General features: G+C 38.2%; 1 protein-coding gene across 3 annotated transcripts in view; it reads left to right on the top strand.

Moving 5' to 3' along the window:
- The window catches only part of med12 (mediator complex subunit 12), a 144,747-nt gene that overhangs the window by 60,366 nt on the left and 65,191 nt on the right, over positions 1 to 19,190 (top strand). For all 3 annotated transcript variants that reach the window (XM_073058129.1, XM_073058130.1, XM_073058128.1), the window contains exons 13-16: positions 3,646 to 3,875; positions 10,583 to 10,675; positions 11,960 to 12,130; positions 17,078 to 17,222. In XM_073058129.1, coding sequence (XP_072914230.1) covers positions 3,646 to 3,875; positions 10,583 to 10,675; positions 11,960 to 12,130; positions 17,078 to 17,222 — 639 coding nt within the window. The remainder of the gene's footprint in view (positions 1 to 3,645; positions 3,876 to 10,582; positions 10,676 to 11,959; positions 12,131 to 17,077; positions 17,223 to 19,190) is intronic.

The raw sequence follows: 19,190 nt of genomic DNA, 5'->3' as shown, positions 1-19,190 counted from the left end.
ATTTCACTGTAGACATGAAGGGCTGATGTTTTTATGACTGCAACTAAGTCATTGTAAATTTGAAGCTGCTCGATACATAAGGTCGTTATTCATCACAACAAGCAGGTGTTCTCTTGGAGACCCTCTGAACAAAGCTAATGGAAGATGCTTCAAAAAAATTGTAATACCTAAAATGACATTGTTTTCTTCAATAATTTGTGTTTGATAAATTATTCAGTGTATTACATATTTACAATGCCAGCACTTTGTAACTAACAAGACACCATTGAATGTTTAAATGTCTTTGATGCAACAAATAATTCACGTGCATGGTCTAAAAGCTTTAAGGACAGAAAATCCAGTCAAAATTAGTGTTGTGAGAGCTGACTCTTCGGTACCCAAACGTTTCAGTTTTGATCACCAGAGCAAATATGCCTATGACCATGTTTGATGTGCTAAGTGACAGTCATAATGATGCAAATTGACTGAGTTCAGGGGTTCCCAACCTGGGATCTTTGCTTAATGGAATTGGTCTATGGCATGAAAAAATGTTGGGAGCAAGCCCCTTACTTGCTGTCTGATGCCATGGGCCAAAATGTCTCACAGTCATATGTGTTGGCAAACCACATTTCTTGAATAGCTTGTTTGTTTACAAATGTATCCTTTTAATTTCAAACTGGTTATTGTTTGCAATTTACATTAGAACAGGTTTTTCTTGAAGATTGGTTCTCATTTGAATTAATACCTGTTGTGTCCACATAACTCCATAACTTGTGAATTCCTGACAAACTTTTACATTGTTACATCTGTGATGCTAGAAATATCTACAAGACTACTGCTAGTCTCATTTGTGACCAATTTAGATTGTAAAACTTCCACTCACCTGAACAGAGTGGAGTTTCTGTAGGAAATTAGCATTTTTATTCAGTCTTGTTGGAGAGCAGGAAGGAGACCAACTGTAAAATTTGTCTGTGAACTTGTAGCTGAATATTCAATGAAATGTCTTGGAATGTTGTAAGAAACCCTCACTGAGACATCACCTTAAATTGAAGGCACAAATGTTAACTTTGAATTTCAAACGAATCAACTTTTGTTATAAAATGTTGTGATCAGTGAGGATGATGGGGTGTAAGATTTTAAAAACGTATTTTTACTGCTGGCTTGATGTGAAATTGTGTACAAGTGTTGATCAGTAAGTAGTTTACTGAGCAATCTGTTGACTTTATTTTGTCTGCTGTAGTGAGGTGGCCATGTCTGAGACAAGGTTTTTATTCAGTCAGTAAATGATGAATAGTGGCTAGTTTTTATTTTTTTAGAAACAGCTGAAAACATTGCTATGCACCAATCTGCTTTCTAAGCAAGACATGATGTCTAACTTTATCATAACTATTTACCTGTATAATTTACTGTATTTATCTTTCAAAAGTTGTGTTGCTATAACCGAGTTTCTTTGCTCATGGTTTTACTCCATTATATTTTTTAAAGAAGTTTTGGAAATCATATGAGTAACTAAGATCAGGGAAATATGAAAACTGAAGGTGAATGATAAATTCAGATATGCTTAGACCTGTCTGTGGAATCATATGAGCGTGCTAGTGTGCCTAAAACTTTTGTATTCGTCAATGTGAAGCGGAGAACGAGTTTGTAAATTTGGCAGGAACAAAGGATATTGGCAACGTCGAGAATGAAGCACCGCAGGTGTGGTGTGGGACAGGTTGTAGAGACAGAGTGCCGAGGGTGGGTGGTGGTGTGGTTGCAGACACACACAGCCCTGAGACACCAAACAAGGTCATTTGATTCCAAACAATTGTTTTATTCATCATTACAGAAGTCTCGCTGGTGCTTCCCCCTCCCTAACCTCTTCCTTCCCCTTTTCCCTAACCATGATCCCCCTCTCCCTGCCCCCTTCCCACTTTCAGTCCACAATAGAGACCCATATCAGAATCAGGTTTATCATCACTCACATGTTAAGAAAATTGTTTTTTTTTACAGCAGCAGTATAATGCAATACATAACATTACTGCAATACTGTGCAAAAGTCTCAGGCATCCTAGCTTTTCTATATTTACATTGTCATAACCCTGGTGTCTGCAGACATCCACTTGGCTTGCTCCCTGGTTAACTGATGCCTTTAAAGCTTTCATCTTTGTGGAGTATGTCTTGGATGTGAAGGTGCCAACTCTGAAATGGAAGTTGTCATCAGCATCAGACTGTATTTGGATTTCATTCATTAAAATTAGCCAGCACAGGTCCAGCCCAAATTGAATAGAAATTGCGGAATGGGCAACCGCTTCAATGTCTTGGAGTACTTCTTACAAAGTACAATATCTATTTTGTGACTGTCATTTTGAAATTAGTTCTTCACTGCTATTGGAGGAATGTTTTCAGATGGATTGAAATTACAATAAGGGAGGAGATATTTGGCTTCCGATCTCTGTAAAGGTGCAGGTGAACTCCATCATAAGTAGCTTCCTTCCAAATCTTTTTAATTCTCTCATTTGAAATAACCTAGTGTGTGTTACAATAAATACACTAATGACTCTAATTTTGAATAGCTTTCTAATTTGCTTCATCTCCTCCCCTTTATTTTGCAGAAAAAGAAAAAAGCATTCTTCTTTCATCACTGACAAAGAAATTCTGATCATCCACTGTTTTTCGCAATGAATTCCATGTTTCATTTCCTCCTTTATTTTATTGGCTGTTCCATTCTGGACATTATTCAGCAACTGCGCCTTGCTCTGAACAACATATGACAGATCCTGATCTCTTTATTTCTAGCCCCATTCTCAGTGAAAACATTTTGCACTTGTTCACCCTCCCCCCCCCCCCCCCCCCCCCCCTTCCCGGCCTCAGCACACCCTACACTCCATTGTTTAAATCTTCATTTCTTTTCCATTCTTGACCAGTGGTCTGCTATTAATATTCAGCTCTGTTGCGTGCACCAGTTCTATTTCCTTCTCCCCCCCCCCCCCCCATGTTTTCAGGCATAGCTTTCCTTTTCATGGAGTTCTGGAACATTGTAACTAAAAACACTTGTTTATTTTCTACTAATTCCACAATTTAAACCTGAGTTGAAATAATTGGCAATGAACTTAAAGTTACTTGCAGATATCTTGAAGAGTTCTACACTTTTAACTTAATAAAAACATTTACACAATATCTTTAGTGATATTTGTGATGTAAAATACATGGGAACTAATTTGCATTTTCTCTGAGATTCACCAATGAGATATAAGACATAAAATATAGGAGCAGAACAGGGCCTGAGTGAGTAATTCATATTGACGAAGCACCAGAAATAGTTTACTACTTTGTAATACTGTCATGGGATTTTCTGCGTTTACCTGAGAGTGCAAATAAAGTCCTTATTTAACATAGTAAAGAATCACAGAGCAGCACTTCCTCAGTTCAGCGCTGGAGTCTGAGTATTAATTTTTGTATACCTTCAAATTATGGGGATTCTGACACTGAAATAAAGTGCTTACTTTGAATTGCTGTTTTGCCCTCAATGTCTGCCTCATTAATTTCTAACCATGGTCTCCTCATTACTGAGTTGCTGGTGCTGGGGTGGGTTACAGGCATAAGGCAGAGAGGTGCATATACGTCAAAGGGTACCTTGTCATTAGTTCATTTGTTGCCTTTGACTTTATCGTCATTACATTTCAGCTGATCCCAGTAGTGAAAGTGAGAAGGCTGAATTTGCCAACTTGGTGTTATTGTTCTGTGAGCTGATTCGCCATGATGTCTTTTCGCACAACGTCTATATGTGCACACTGATATCCCGAGGAGATCTGTCATCAGAGCAACATGTACCCAGACCGCGCTCACCTGCAGATGATGCTGTGGAAGAGCAAGATCGGAAAGAACAGGAAGGAAATAACAGTGTGAAACTTGAGGTAAAAGGAAATTGTTTGTAATTTTCTCTGCCTTCCACTTTGAGCTTTCCTTTGGGTTGCAATCATAGTCAGTTGAACTGTAAATTTTCTTTTGCTTATGTTTGCAGCTTCATTCTGAAATGATATACTTATATCCATCATGGTAAGGAATGTACATTTTTGTGGTGTTATCTAACTTGCCTTCACTATGCCAGGTGAGATTGGCCATTAAACTGGGCTCATGGATGCGACAGGAAGAAGTGAATTTTGAATTTGCATTTGAGGCTTAAGTTTCATCTCAAATTTAATAGTCAAAGAACCTGAGTGTCCTGACCTGTAGATTAATGGTGCAGCAGTCCTCATCGTGTGTTAGTGCAGTGCAGGTGAACACAGTCCAAGCTTGTCTTCCACTGAGCAAACACTGGAGGGCAGCACCAAGGAAAAGGGCTAGCCTTCAAACCAGCATAGAATTCAGCTCTCAACTACACTGGCACTGGCGTCTCCTTCCCTGGGCAGCTACAACAGGTGACCTTGCAGCACGAGGGCTGGGCCCATGCAACAACAGAGGCCATGCAGCTCCCCCACCCTTGGTCTCACAAATGAACCAGTTAACTGAACTTGCAGTATTCTGCATTATCAATGTCCAATAGGGTCTTGTGATCACAAGAAAAACATCCAAGACAATCATTTGCACCTTAAGTTGGATAGTGCATTGCCTCTGATGCTGTTCCTTGGGTGGGTGTCGTGTGCAGCATCACAGCACACAAGTCCAACTCCACTGCCATCGCTAGTGGGACAGATCTGTAGTACAAACGTTTGTACTTGATATACTCAATATACACTGGTAACTTGCAGTCGCACAAAAAATGCAAGGACAAACAATTACATCTTTGTTTGGGCCCAGAGAGGCTGCTGCAACTGAGCACACCACTATCGTACTGGAAGCATAACTACCAGTGTTTATTCCTGAGTGTTCTGGGTTTGTTGTACTAAAATTTAGAGCAATGTACCACACTCTGGGACACTGATGCACTTGTTTTGTGAGCTTTTAATCAAACAGGACACTTCTTTGTGGATTTTTTTTAAGTTTGTAATTTGATACAAAAGGAGTATTGTATGTTCTTGTGTGGTAAGGATCCTTGAGGTTCACGTGAAAGTCATTTATTAAAACATCTTTGTTTTAACAGCTAATAGATGATTTTGAATTTGAAATTCAACTTCAAAAAGTAAAATGGTGGAACATCTAGCTGAAATGAATTCAATATGTTGAATGTATTAATTTTAGGTTTGTCTCTGTAAACCACCCAAACCCAGAGAATGTAGACTCACTAAGTACATACCTCTCATGCCTGAAGTTTATATCTGTTCAAACATTACTGTTACTAACAATAGTTTGTATCCAGAGAGGCAGCTCAAAGATTAATATCTTAATTTCAATTGCAAATTGAAATTTGCAAATTTCTCTTAATTCAACTGTTCCTGACAAGAAAGTAAAGAACTCTTTATTTCCCACAGTTTTCATTTTCTGTTGCTGGTTTACCAATTTTTAAAAACACCTTTTAAGCTCTGAATTTGGAGGTCTGTTGGAGTCTCCTTATCCCTGTGGCATCAGCCGGGTGATGTGTGCTCATGTCTTTTTGTTTTTTGAACATTATAATTGTGCTTCCCACTGGAAATGAAATCAATTAGCTTCAGTTTAGAGTCACCACAAAGCAACAGACCCTTTGATCCTCTGAGTTCATGCCAACCATCAGCTACTATTGACACTAATCGTTAATTAATTCTATTTTTTGCCATCAAATATTCCACAGGTTCTACTACTTACTGTAAGAGCAGGAATAACTTAAAGTGACTAACTGTTCTATCAACCTGCATGTCTTTGGGATATGTGACGAAACTTGAGCATCCAACAGAAACGTGCAATCACAGGAATGTGCAGACTCCACACGGGTAGCACTGATGTTGTGAAGCAACAGTTCTTCTAGCTGTGCCTCAGTCATCAAGTTACAGTGCCCAAATGATGTTCGTATGTGTTCCAAGTAGTTTGATTCTGTCTCTGAAGCACGAGAGAAGTTGAGTCTTGAACTAAACATTTGGCATATCATGATACCTTGCCAACCTGTCTGTGTCGTATACCAAAGCTTCCAACAATGCATGTCCAAAATGAGTATGTAGTCAATGTATGTCATTTCCATTGTTTCAGGAGCCTTCTATTGGTACTCCATTGCAGCCTTTTGGACATGGCACTGAGTCCTCATATGATCAGACATTTAGAAACACAGATGAAAACATGATTAAAATAATTGAAATTTCATACACAATTGAACATAGAAATCTACAGCACATTACAGGCCCTTCGGCCCACATGTATCCTACCCTAGAAACTGCCTAGAATTTCTATTGACATTGACATGCACTAAAATATTTAATGTTAATTAAACCAAAGGTTTAAACTAAATAAACCTCATTTTTTAAAAAATAGAGGTCAGCCTAATTCAATTGGATGGGGCTGCTCTAGATTAACCAGTATTGGCTGATGTAAAATTGTGGCCTGATGAGAGATGTATTTGGACTCTCAGATCAGTACATTACAGAGTTCCCTTATTTTCACTGATAATTCCAGGGACACAGTAAGAAGTCAGGAGTAACTGCAAATGGCTTGCACCATGTTAAGAACTCCTGCACTGCAGTATGCATGTACATTATGCTGAGGGTTTGCTCTGTATATTTGATCTTAGTAAGGCTTTTGATAAGTTTCCCCATGCAAGGCTATTTCAGAAAGTAATGAGGCATGGGCTCCAAGGAAACCTTGCTTTGTGGATGCAGAATTGGCTTGCCCACAAGAAGGCAAAAGGTGGTTGTAGATGGTTCGTATTCTGCAAAGAGGATGGTGACCAGCGATGTTCCGCAAAGATCTGTTCTGGGACCCCTCTTCCTTGTGATTTTTATAAATGACCTGAATGAGGAAGTAGTAGGGTGGGCTAGTAAGTTTGCTGATGACACAGAAGTTGGGGGTGTTGTGGATAGTCTGGAGGGTTATCAGAGGTTACAGTGGGACATCGATAGGATTGAGAAGTGGCAGATGGAGTTCAACCCAGATAAGTGTGAGATGGTTCATTTCGGTAGGTCAAATTTGTAGATAGATTATAATATTAATGGTAAGACTTGGAAGCGTGGCGGATCAGCAACATCTTGGGGTCCGTGTCCATAGGACACTTAAAGCTGCTGCGCAGGTTGACAGTGTTGTTAAGAAGGTGTTTGGTGTGATGGCCTTCATCAACCGTGGGATTGAGTTCAAGAGCCGTGAGGTAATGTTAAAGGTATATAAGACCTTAGTTAGACCCTGCTTGAAGTACTGTGTTTGGTTCTGGTCATCTCACTACAGGAAGAATGTGGATACTATAAAGAGAGTGCAGAGGAGATTTACAAGGATGTTGCCTGGATTGGGGAGCATGCCTTATGAGAATAGGTTGAGTGAATTTGATCTTTTCTCCTTGGAGTAACAGAGGATCAGAGGTAATCTGATAGGGATGTATAAGATGAGGCATTGATCGTGTGGATAGCCAGAAGCTTTTTCCCAGGTCTGAAATGGCTAATACAAGGGGGCATAGTTTTAAGTTGCTTGGAAGTAGGTACAAGGGGGATGTCAAAGGTAAGTTTTTCACACAGAGTAGTGGGTGTGTGGCATGCACTGCCGGCAACAGTGGTAGAAGCAGATACAATAGGATCTTCTAAGAGACTCTTAGATGGGTACATGGAGCTTAGAAAAATAGAGGACTGTGCGGTAGGGTAATTCTAGGTAGTTTCTAGAGTAGATTACATCAGAACTAGGTTTATTATCACCAGCATGTGACGTGAAATTTGTTAACTTAGCAGCAGCAGTTCAATACCATACATTATCTAGCAGAGAGAAAAAATAAAATAAAATAAAAATAATAATAAATAAACAAGTAAGTCAATTACAATATACATATATTGAAAAAATGGTCAGCATCACATTGTAGGCCAAGGGGCATGTAGTGTGCTGTAGATTTCTATGATTCTATGAACAGATAGTTAGCCCACTGACAATAGTTCACCTAGTAAAAGTGATAGTCATTTAATTTCCTAGGGAATTTTTTTTTGTCTGAGCAAGGTTTTTTATTGTTTAATAAATAGCATTAGGACTCAAACAGTATAAAGACAATCAAAAGAAAAGCCCTTTTATGGCTGTCCTTTGATAAAATTGTCTTAAAGCTGTTGCTTGAGTAAATTTCTATGATGCTGAGTTCAAGTTCAGTTTTATTGTTATTCAACCGTGCAAATGAAACTGTTGCCAACTGAAAAAAAAATTACTCTGAACCAAAGTACACAGCACGGTATATATAACTTGCACACACAGCACATAAAGTAATATCATCACAAGTAAATTAAAAAATAATAAGGTGCATTTATAATAAAAGTTTAAAAAAGTAAACAGTATAATGTTACTGGCATTTATACATGAGACCTGTGTTGTTGGCAGGGAGTTCAGCAGTCTCTCAGCCTATGGGAAGAAGCTGCTTCCCATGCTAACTGTCCTTGTCCTAATACTATGGTACCTCCTGCCTGATGGGAAGAGATCATAGAGATTATTGGATAGATGTGAGGGATTACTGACGATACTAAGGACCCTGTGTACAGAGTGCTCTGGATAAATACCTTGATGGGTCAAAGATAAACTCCAATGATCCTGACAGCACTCCTTTCCATCCTCTGTAGGGATTTGTGGTCAGATGCCTTACAATTCCCATACCAGACAGTGATGCAGCTGATCAGGGCATTCTTGACAGTGCTCGTGTAAACATTGGTTCGAATTGGGGGTGTGGGGGGGGTGGGAGATTGAGCCTCGCTCGCCTCAATCTCTGCATGAATTGGAGATGCTTTAGTGCTTTCTTGACCAAAGTGGCCGTGATGAGAGATCAAGTGCAATCATCTGTTACGTGCATTCCCAGAAATTTGCTGCTCTTAACACTCTCCCCAGCGGAGCCATTTATGTGCTGTGAGGAATGGTCAGCTTGCACTTCATTAATCAACTCTGATCTTAATGTCACTTTTGTCTTACACATTATGCAGACCTTGTCTTTTGTTTGTACAATATTGTAGTAAGGTTTGGATTGAATGCTGTTGATTGGTATGGTTGTAGGCTTTCATCTGGTTCATTGTGAGACTGTTCAGCTCTGTTTCTTCCAATTAATAATATTGTGGTTATAAGCTTCTTCAAACTAATACTTGCTGGTGAATCCTGTATGCTCAGTTGAATCTTGGTCATCTTCCTTTACAGTAATGGAGGATTGAGGGATATGCCAGGCTATGGGATAACAGATTTTGTTGTGATTGATTTCATTTTCCATTGAGGCTTATAGAATCTGATCCATGCTTGGTTTTGAGCAGCAGATTCTGTTTTTTACTTAACACAGCACTAGCGTTCCACAAGTCTGAAAGTGGAACTTCATCTCCACAAAAGCTGTGTTGTCATTGGTCACCTGCAGCAGGCAGTTTGGTGATGTTAAGGTCAAGTTTATTCCATCTCTTGTCATCATTTTCTTCAAGGCATTGCAATGAAAGTAGGGCTTCATTTTTAGAAAGGATATTGGATGCACTTCATCTCCAGTCTTTGATTGCATTTTTAATACAGGTTAACTTTTTATAATCCAGCACCATTGGGACCTGAGGAGTGCTGGATTAGTGAAAATGCCAAATTATATAAGGATCACATTAAGCAATAGCTAACTGCCTCATCATGCCTTTAAAATATCATGTAAATCAGTACAAGTTAGATAATAATGAAACAGAAATATTAAATGAGTAGCAAGTGAAATTTTAATAAAGTAATATACTGTGCAGGCACAGATAAAATAAAGGGTACAGGTAAATGTACAGGAATTAACTTACACAGAACAGTTGAGCACTCATGCTTCTAAAATGAGATGTTTAATATACCTTCAGGCAAAGTTACATGTCTGCAAGTGTGGGTTTGTCAGAATCATCAACATCTTCATCTTGAAAAATGAGTGAAGCATCAGGAACTGGTACTGAAACTGGCACAACAGTTTCTTCAAAAACTTGATGATGGTGGCAGCACATCTGGGTGAGCAGAAGCAGAAGGCGGAGAAAGGAGGTCTTCTATACGCCACAGTTCATGCGACCGCCAGGGAGCCGGGGATTTGGTGCTAGGCTCTTCCCTCTTCACTCGCAGTTACTGAGGGAATCCTCGCTAGTTTATTTTCCTCCGCTTAGTAATATGTTTAAATTCAGTGGGTCACCACGTCTGATCTGAGGTTGTAGGCAGAAGAGAACGGAGCGCCGGCTGGGCGACGCTGGAGGGCAGTGCGCGATTGCTGGCAGGCGGGCAAGAAGGCAGACCAACCCAGCGCGCGCCAGCTCCCTCACTGCTGACGGGTGCTGGACAGCTGCACCTCATGCAAATTATATTAATAAATGCAGGAAAGCAATCAGGAATCACTTGGCTGTACTTACAAGAGCGCGCCAACATGTGAACAAATCTAGTGCAACCAAAACAATGCATAGCAGATTGGTACGGTGGCCTGGAAAATTTGAAATCAGTGCCGTGATTATTAAAGGAACCGGACGACAGGCAGTCGGATTAGAGAAGGTCGACCTGTGTAATGATCAATGATCAACAAGTACAAGCAGATTTAGAAATCTTGGGTAAATCTCATATGGAATACCATTGTGTTTCTTTACAGGATACAGGCTTACCAGAAAGTATGGACATAGATCACAACTCCAGTGCCATTTTTGAAGATGTGGAAAAGAGTGACTTTAGTGCTGATTTTGCTGTAAGTTACTTTTATTGTTTTGCATGTGCAATTTTATGTTATTCATTGTCTTTATGTGTATCTTGCTCCCTCTCATCCTTGTTTGCAGAAATGAATGTTTTTAGATTTTTGCTAGTATACTAAAGTGTTCATTGTTTTGAAAAACACATGTCATTTAAATGTTGTCCTTCTTTGGAAGATCACCTAGAATTCACTTTCTCTATTAAGGGTTTATGGATTTTATGCAAATGCACATCAACATAAATAAATTATTTAATATCAATTTAAAATTATTAAGAACAAGGTGTTGTACCACCTGTGTACTTAAGGTCTGTATTCATTCTTCTATAAAGGCTAATCAAGCTTGAACATAAGAAAGCTAAAGCAGTTGTGAAATTCTTCCACACAATATGAAATATGATTCACTGCTAAGCAGATGTAGTAATGGGATTGCAGGGTGATAACGTAACATATGGCTGCAGCTCTATATTAAGAGGATAAAGGATAGTTTTTTTGGAAACTCTACACACGTGGATCAATAATCAGTGATCATAAAATTATGTTTGCTTGCAGTTTAGTAAAAGCTTATTAGTGTAGGTTGTTCTGCTTTAATGCCTCTTTCCATAGCATAAATTGGTTATAATATGATTGATGGAATAAGGAAAACTAGTTGTATTATGCAGACTGCGTTGGTTATATTGCTATTGGGGGGAAAAAACAGTTTAAATCTGTGCTTGGAAGCCTGTTAATTGCACTTTCTATAATGTGAGGTTTCTTTGGAACCTAAAACATGTAGTAGAATTACCTATACATTATCACATGGTAACTTTGAAAGTTGATTTATGATCTCATCTATGGCAGTCTAATAATTATTTGTATTGATTTGGTTGTTGGATAATGAAGTTGAAACCTAGCTCAAAGCTTCCCAATTAGAAGTGCCATTTAATTTTACTCTTTCTATCTATTTTGGTTTCTTTCTTTGCCTTTTTTATATACAAATATTTACTTATGTCCTATAGTACCATTATTCTCAACTACTTCATTCAAATAGGTATTCCTCATGTGGGAGTTTAAACAAATTATATTATTTGTTGTTAATCTCTCCTTGACAACATCCTTGATAAGTAGGAATTAAGAATTGTGGATGACTTTCAGGAAGAGTTTGGGTGAGAGCAACATGATGTGGGGAGTGGCATGGTAGAAGAGCAATTCTTGAAGCTGGAATTCAGTTTGATAAATTTTTATGTACTACATCTGTTTACATTTTCAATTAATTGATTTATTTTTCATTTCATCAATTTGTAGGTGTTTTCTCCCCCAATGCACTGTGAATCCAAAGCCAGCCCATCTCCAGAGAAACCTGCCTCAGAAAAAGAAATGAAACTAATACAGAAAGAAAAATTGAATGATGCATTTCCTTCACCATATGAACAACCCAGGCACATACAATATGCAACACACTTTCCTATCCCTCAGGTAAAGTGCTAATGATTATTTTGCTGAAAATTTTTGTTTTTTTAAAAATAATTTTTGTAACAGAAAATTACAAGGTGTAAAACTGCATTGTCCAGGATGTGCCAGAATCTCTGATGTTAGTGGTAATTCATAGATTTTATTGAGTCATTGAGAAGGCACTTACTTGTGTATAACTGTTAGTACAGTCATCGTCTAAGAGATATTTTGAATGCTTGTATCCTGCTGAAAACTAATAGTTCCAGGGAGAAGGTTGAAAACTGGACATTTTGCTGCAATTTTGTATTACGGTAATTTTCATCCATTTTTATGAGGTTTATAATTTTAAAATGTGCATATTTTCATCGAAATTGGTCTGGATTATACTTGGAAAATATTATTATGTACTTCTTAAAGAGCAATGTCTAATTTGACTTTCTAGCCTTTAGTTCAGGCTGGATGAATAAGGGCACAGATATGCCCATTTTTTGGATAGAAGAGCTGGCCTTTGCAAAGCTAAGCAGGAAATCTCAAAAAGGTCATTGGGTCAGTTGGAAAGGGAAACAGCATTAATCTTTCAGGTTTATGAGACTTTAGCATTTTTCTTCTCAGTTATTGCTTGAGTTGAAGTACATTTTGTTTCAAATTCAGATTTACAACATCTACATTTTTTTGTTTTTCAGAATAGGTCAGAATTTATTGTATTTGGTTGGTAGTTTTTGCTAAAAGAACTAGTTGGAAAATGGCTGAATAATGAGAGTAAATGTTTGAAAATACTTTGTCTTGATGAGATCGTTTTAGAGCTAGTGGCAATTACTTTCTGTTGTTGAGCCATCTAGCCATTCTTCACGATGTAAAGCTAGCAGCTTTTTGACATTTTAATTGTTAAAACCAAGCTTGATCCTTTGCCACTGTTGTCCTTTCCTATGGATCTGACAACAGATTATTTGAAAGAAGAAAGAAATGTGAATAGTTCTTGTTTGTCTCTTGTTGTAGGTTCAAGTTATTGAAATGTCATAATGAATACCATTTAACTGGAATTGATCAAAAATTTCCACTTTCCAATCTTTTACTATATCATATGATGGACTGAGTTGACTTTGCCAGTCCTCTCTTGTTGAGCTACATCAGCATCCTAATTTTATAATCTCAACCTTCATTTTCACACTATGTACCATCATTACATTCTCTGTTTTTTGTAGTGCAATAGCACTGATAAATATCTGCATTCTTACAGTGGCCCATCTAGGGTTTCTTGTTTTAATTACTCCACCCTAGATAGTTGTTACCTCAGTAACTGAGTGCATGATCTATGGCATTTCCTCCTAAAGTGACTCCTGTTTTTAACTTTATATCTAGCATTACTTAAAGTCGATCTCTTTTTTAAACAAACTTTTTTTTGTATGCCCTAATGTCTCGTGCATGTTCGAGCATTTGAGCAAGATACTAAAGAATAAGATATCTGCTTATGGGTATGAAACTCAGAGTGTTGCGGTGCTATGTTCATTCCACACTAACATACAGACGTGAATGTTGGACAATATCATAGCAAAATGAGGGAGGACTCAAAGCTGCAAAAATGCGCTTTTGAGAGTAAGATGAAAATACCATGGAAGGACAGAGTGACAAGTGAGGAAGTGTTAGGAAAAGCCGGAATAAGAAGAGAGTTGATATCATCAATTAGGAAATTGCAGCTGGAATTTCTGGGGACTGCACTGAGTAAAGAGGAGTTCGAACATCTTATAGTGACAGGAAAAAATTGATGGAATAAAAATGTCATGCGCAGTTGACAACACATGCCATTTCTGAAATACATCAAGGGATGGACAGGCAAAAGTTTTGAAGAGCTTATTAGAGCTTCTCAGATTAAAGACAGGTGAAAGACCATGATCACCCACGTCATACAACAGGGCACATAATAGTGATGAATGTCTCATAATTTAATCTAGTTAATTTTTGTATGGTGGTCCAATGTTCAAGGTGCAATATAAGTGTTTTTTTTTTAAACCTATTTCGCTGGTATCATCAGATTTATCTCATTACACACATAACATTTTAGTCCTTTTCTAAAACAAGTTTGCTTACCTAATACAATAATGTTTCTAAATAACCATATAACAATCACAGCACGGAAACAGGCCATTCCGGCCCTCCTAGTCCCTGCCGAACTCTTAATCTCACCTAGTCCCACCTACCCGCACTCAGCCCATAACCCTCCACTCCTTTCCTGTCCATATACCTATCCAATTTTACCTTAAATGACACAACTGAACTGGCCTCTACTACTTCTACAGGAAGCTCATTCCACACAGCTATCACTCTCTGAGTAAAGAAATACCCCCTCGTGTTTCCCTTAAACTTTTGCCCCTTAACTCTCAAATCGTGTCCTCTCGTTTGAATCTCCCCTACTCTCAATGGAAACAGCCTATTCACGTCAACTGTATCTATCCCTCTCAAAATTTTAAATACCTCGATCAAATCCCCCCTCAAACTTCTACGCTCCAATGAATAGAGACCTAACTTGTTCAACCTTTCTCTGTAACTTAAGTGCTGAAACCCAGGTAACATCCTAGTAAATCGTCTCTGCACTCTCTCTAATTTATTGATATCTTTCCTATAATTCGGTGACCAGAACTGTACACAATATTCCAAATTTGGCCTTACCAATGCCTTGTACAATTTTAACATTACATCCCAACTTCTGTACTCAATGCTCTGATTTATAAAGGCCAGCATTCCAAAAGCCTTCTTCACCACCCTATCTACATGAGACTCCACCTTCAGGGAACTATGCACTGTTATTTTTAGATCTCACTGTTCCACTGCATTCCTCAATGCCCTACCATTTACCCTGTATGTTCTATTTGGATTATTCCTGCCAAAATGTAGAACCTCACACTTCTCAGCATTAAACTCCATCTGCCAACGTTCAACCCATTCTTCTAACTGGCATAAATTTCCTGCAAGCTTTGAAAACCCACCTCATTATCCACAACACCTCCTACCTTAGTATCATCGGCATACTTACTAATCCAATTTACCACCCCATCATCCAGATCATTTATGTATATTACAAACAACATTGGGCCCAAAACAGATCCCTGAGGCACCCCGCTAGTCACCGGCCTCCATCCCGATAAACAATTATCCACCACTATTCTCTGGCATCTCCCATCTAGCCACTGTTGAATCCATTTTATTACTCCAGCATTAATACCTAACGACTGAACTTTCTTAACTAACCTTCCATGTGGAGCTTTGTCAAAGGCCTTGCTGAAGTCCATATAGACTACATCCACTGCCTTACCCTTGTCAACATTCCTCGTAACTTCTTCAAAAAATTCAATAAGGTTTGTCAAACATGACCTTCCACGCACAAATCCATGCTGGCTACTCCTAATCACATCCTGTCTATCCAGATAATTATAAATACTATCTCTAAGAATACTTTCCATTAATTTACCCACCACTGATGTCAAACTGTTAGGTCTATAATTGCCAGGCTTACTTCTAGAACCCTTTTTAAACAATGGAACCACATGAGCAATACGCCAATCCTCCGGCACAATCCCCGTTTCTAATGACATCTGAAAGATCTCCGTCAGAGCTCCTGCTATCTCTACACAAACTTCCCTCAAGGTCCTGGGGAATATCCTGTCAGGAGCCGGAGATTTATCCACTTTTAAATTTCTTAAAAGTGCCAGTACTTCCACCTCTTTAATTGTCATAGGTTCCATAACTTCCTTACTTGTTTCCCACACCTTATACAATTCAATATCCTTCTCCTTAGTGAATACCGAATAGAAGAAATCGTTCAAAATCTCTCCCATCTCCCTCGGCTCCACACATAGCTGACCACCCTGATTCTCTAAGGGACCAATTTTATCCCTCACTATCCTCTTGCATTTAATATAACTGTAGAAACCTTTTGGATTTACTTCCACCTTATTTGCCAAACCAAACTCGTAACTTCTTTTAGCTTTTCTAATCTCTTTCTTAAGATTCCTTTTACATTCTTTATATTCCTCGAGCAATTCCTTTACTCCATGCTGCCTATATCTATTGTAGACATCCCTCTTTTTCCGAATCAAGTTTCTAATATCCCTTGAAAACCATGGTGCTTTCAAACCTTTAACCTTTCCTTTCAACCTAACGGGAACATAAAGATTCTGTACCCTCATAATTTCACCCTTAAATGACCTCCATTTCTCTATTACATCCTTCTCATAAAACAACTTTTCCCAATCCACTCTCTCTAAATCCCTGCGCATCTCCTCAAAGTTAGCCTTTCTCCAATCAAAAATCTCAACTCTAGGTCCAGTCCTGTCCTTCTCCATAATTATATTGAAGCTAATGCTATTGTGATCACTGGACCCGAAGTGCTCCCCAACACATACATCTGTCAGCTGACCTATCGTATTCCCTAACAGGAGATCCAACACTGCCCCATCATGTATTGTTGCAAAAAACTATCCTGCACACATTTCACAAACTAAACCATCCAGCCCTTTTACAGAATAAAGTGATAATGTATCTAATCTGACTTGTTGGTCAGCTACTTTTAATGCCTGATACAGAATCTCCAGATATATTAAACTGCAAATGATCAGAAATAACTAGAAAGTATGGATGTTCTTATTAAGATTTAAGGACTGAACTAGGAAAAGTATAGTATATTATTGTCTTGGGTAAAAGAATGTATATCTAATGGTACTGCAATTTAATTGCTTAGTTGTCTCTGAGGTTCTTTGCAAAACAAATTTGATCACCTTCAATAGGGTTTAAGGTGTGTATGATCTCTACCCAAAAGATTCACTGGGGATTTTTTTGTTTTTAATATATACATTGAATTTATTCTTAACGGCTATTATTTATTCAACAAATTTAGGATTGTGTTGACATGTTTTATTTGCTTTTCTGTGTTTTTTTTTCTGTTTTGTTCTTCAACCCGGACTGCACTTATGAAAACAGGAGGAATCGGCAAGTCATGAATGTAATCAGCGCCTGGTGGTTCTTTATGGTGTTGGCAAGCAGCGAGATGAAGCTCGGCATGTAATTAAAAAAATAACCAAAGACATCTTGAAAGTTTTGAACAAGAAAAGCACTGCTGAAACTGGTAGGCAGTGTGTGTGAGGTGTTGACTGTTGCAGTTTTATTGTATGATTTCATTAGATCCATGTTCATACTTATCACAAGTATCTTTGGCAGTGTTTCCAGAATGGTGAGGATTGGCAGCTTTTTCTTGGATATAGATATATGTAGTATGTAAATAGCCGTGCTCATTAACTGTAGAAATCTATTTCTTACCATAATCTAATTTCATGGGTACTGAATGTGACTTTTCCAAAGTGGCCTTTATCGTATGAGAGAGAATGAACTTAGGGGTTTAAATGCATCAGCTATGTGCAGCATTGTATGTACTTCACTGGTGGAATCAGTGGATAACCATAGCCCATATTCTCTCCTGGTTTTTTAGCTAGGACCCAGGGACCAAATGCTTCCCCTACTTGTAAATAATTAAAGATAGGTAACTTAAAAACTTAAGTTTGACTTGAAAGCCTCGGGTATTCTGGTTCATAATGTTATACCTTTTAATGTTAATACATTGTGAGGTGAAGAATGATAGGGTGGTGGTCTGTGCTTGATAATACCCATATGGAAAGGTAATTGATATTTTACTAGCTTTGGGAATGTGCATGATGCAAACCAAGCAATCTGTCATGCAGGAATTTTTGGCATTACATTGTTTAATGTCAGATATGAAAGCTGGATCTTTGACACTTAACTATCTGCAGTACAACACTGAATTGTTGGCATAAAATCCTAGGCATGAAAAGAGGGCTAATTAGGGCTAATTCATGGATTGCTAAGCTATTTGCTACAGAAAAATAGAAAGTGGATAATATTGCAACTGTCTAAAATTTTGGTTAGGCCACATTTAGAGTATTTAATTCTCGTCATTTTTCTTGGGAATTTTAATCCAACAATTTTTGTATTAATCAATCAATCTTTGAAGTGCCTTTTTAAACTTAAAAATCATACAAAGTAGGAGCAGGAGTAAGCCATCTGGCCAGTTGAGTCTGCTCTGCTAGTCAGTAGGATAATGGCTGATCTGTGGACTCTGCTCCATGTACCCAGATCTATGTTTATCTCTGGAATCATATCTCCAGTCTTCAGAATTGGAAGAATTTCACATTAGAACTAACTTTAATTTTTGAGGTTTCTTTTTCTAAACAATGATTAAAGTGAATACTTTATCCAGTAACAATTTTAGTACAATAAATATGCATTAGAAGCATATTATTTAATTTCTTAAATAGAAAAACAGCGTATCATAATCTATAATACAGTGGCTTAAATGTACCATTTATAGCCATTGATACATTTTCTAATCGTGAAAGCTGCCTGGTCTTTCTTGCCGTTTCCCAATGATTTCATTCAATTTGGTCTGCTTAGTCTAGAAATAAAGCTTTCTTTGCTTGCTGTAGAAGAGGCAGCTAAATAAAACATAACTCTTTGGGATTGGAAATGGCATTAGCATGTCTACAGGATTGATAGCTGAATGAAATGTGAAATGTAAAGTGGGCAACCTAGTTGGAGACAGTCAGGGAAAAGTACAGTGCAGAACCAAACCCTTAAGCCCATTTAGTCTGTCCCAAGTTATTTAGACTGCCTACTCCTATCGACCAGCACTGGGACCATTGCCCTCTATATCCCTACCATCCATGTACCTATCCAAACTTCTCTTACTTGCTGAAATTGAACTCATGTACATCAATTGGGCTGGCAGTTCATTCCACACTCTAACGACTCGTGAGTGAAGAAGTTTCCCCTCAAACTTTTCACCTTCCACCCTTAACCCATGACCTCTAGTTGTAGTCCCACCTAACCTCAGTGGAAAAAGTCTGCTTGTATTTACCCATCTCTGCCTTTCATAATTTTGTAACCCTGTATCAAATCTCCTCTCAAATCTTCAATGTTCCAAGGAATAAATTCAATCTTTCTATGTAACTCAAGTCCTCTAGACCCAGCAACATCCTTGTAAATTTTCTGTGAACTCTTTCAACCTTATTTACAGCTTTCC

This window comes from Hemitrygon akajei, chromosome 10 (genome assembly GCF_048418815.1).
Source record: "Hemitrygon akajei chromosome 10, sHemAka1.3, whole genome shotgun sequence".
NCBI classification, from domain to species: Eukaryota; Metazoa; Chordata; class Chondrichthyes; order Myliobatiformes; family Dasyatidae; genus Hemitrygon; species Hemitrygon akajei.
Note: the sequence above shows the minus strand (reverse complement) of the source record. Positions and strands in the feature narration are given on the sequence as shown.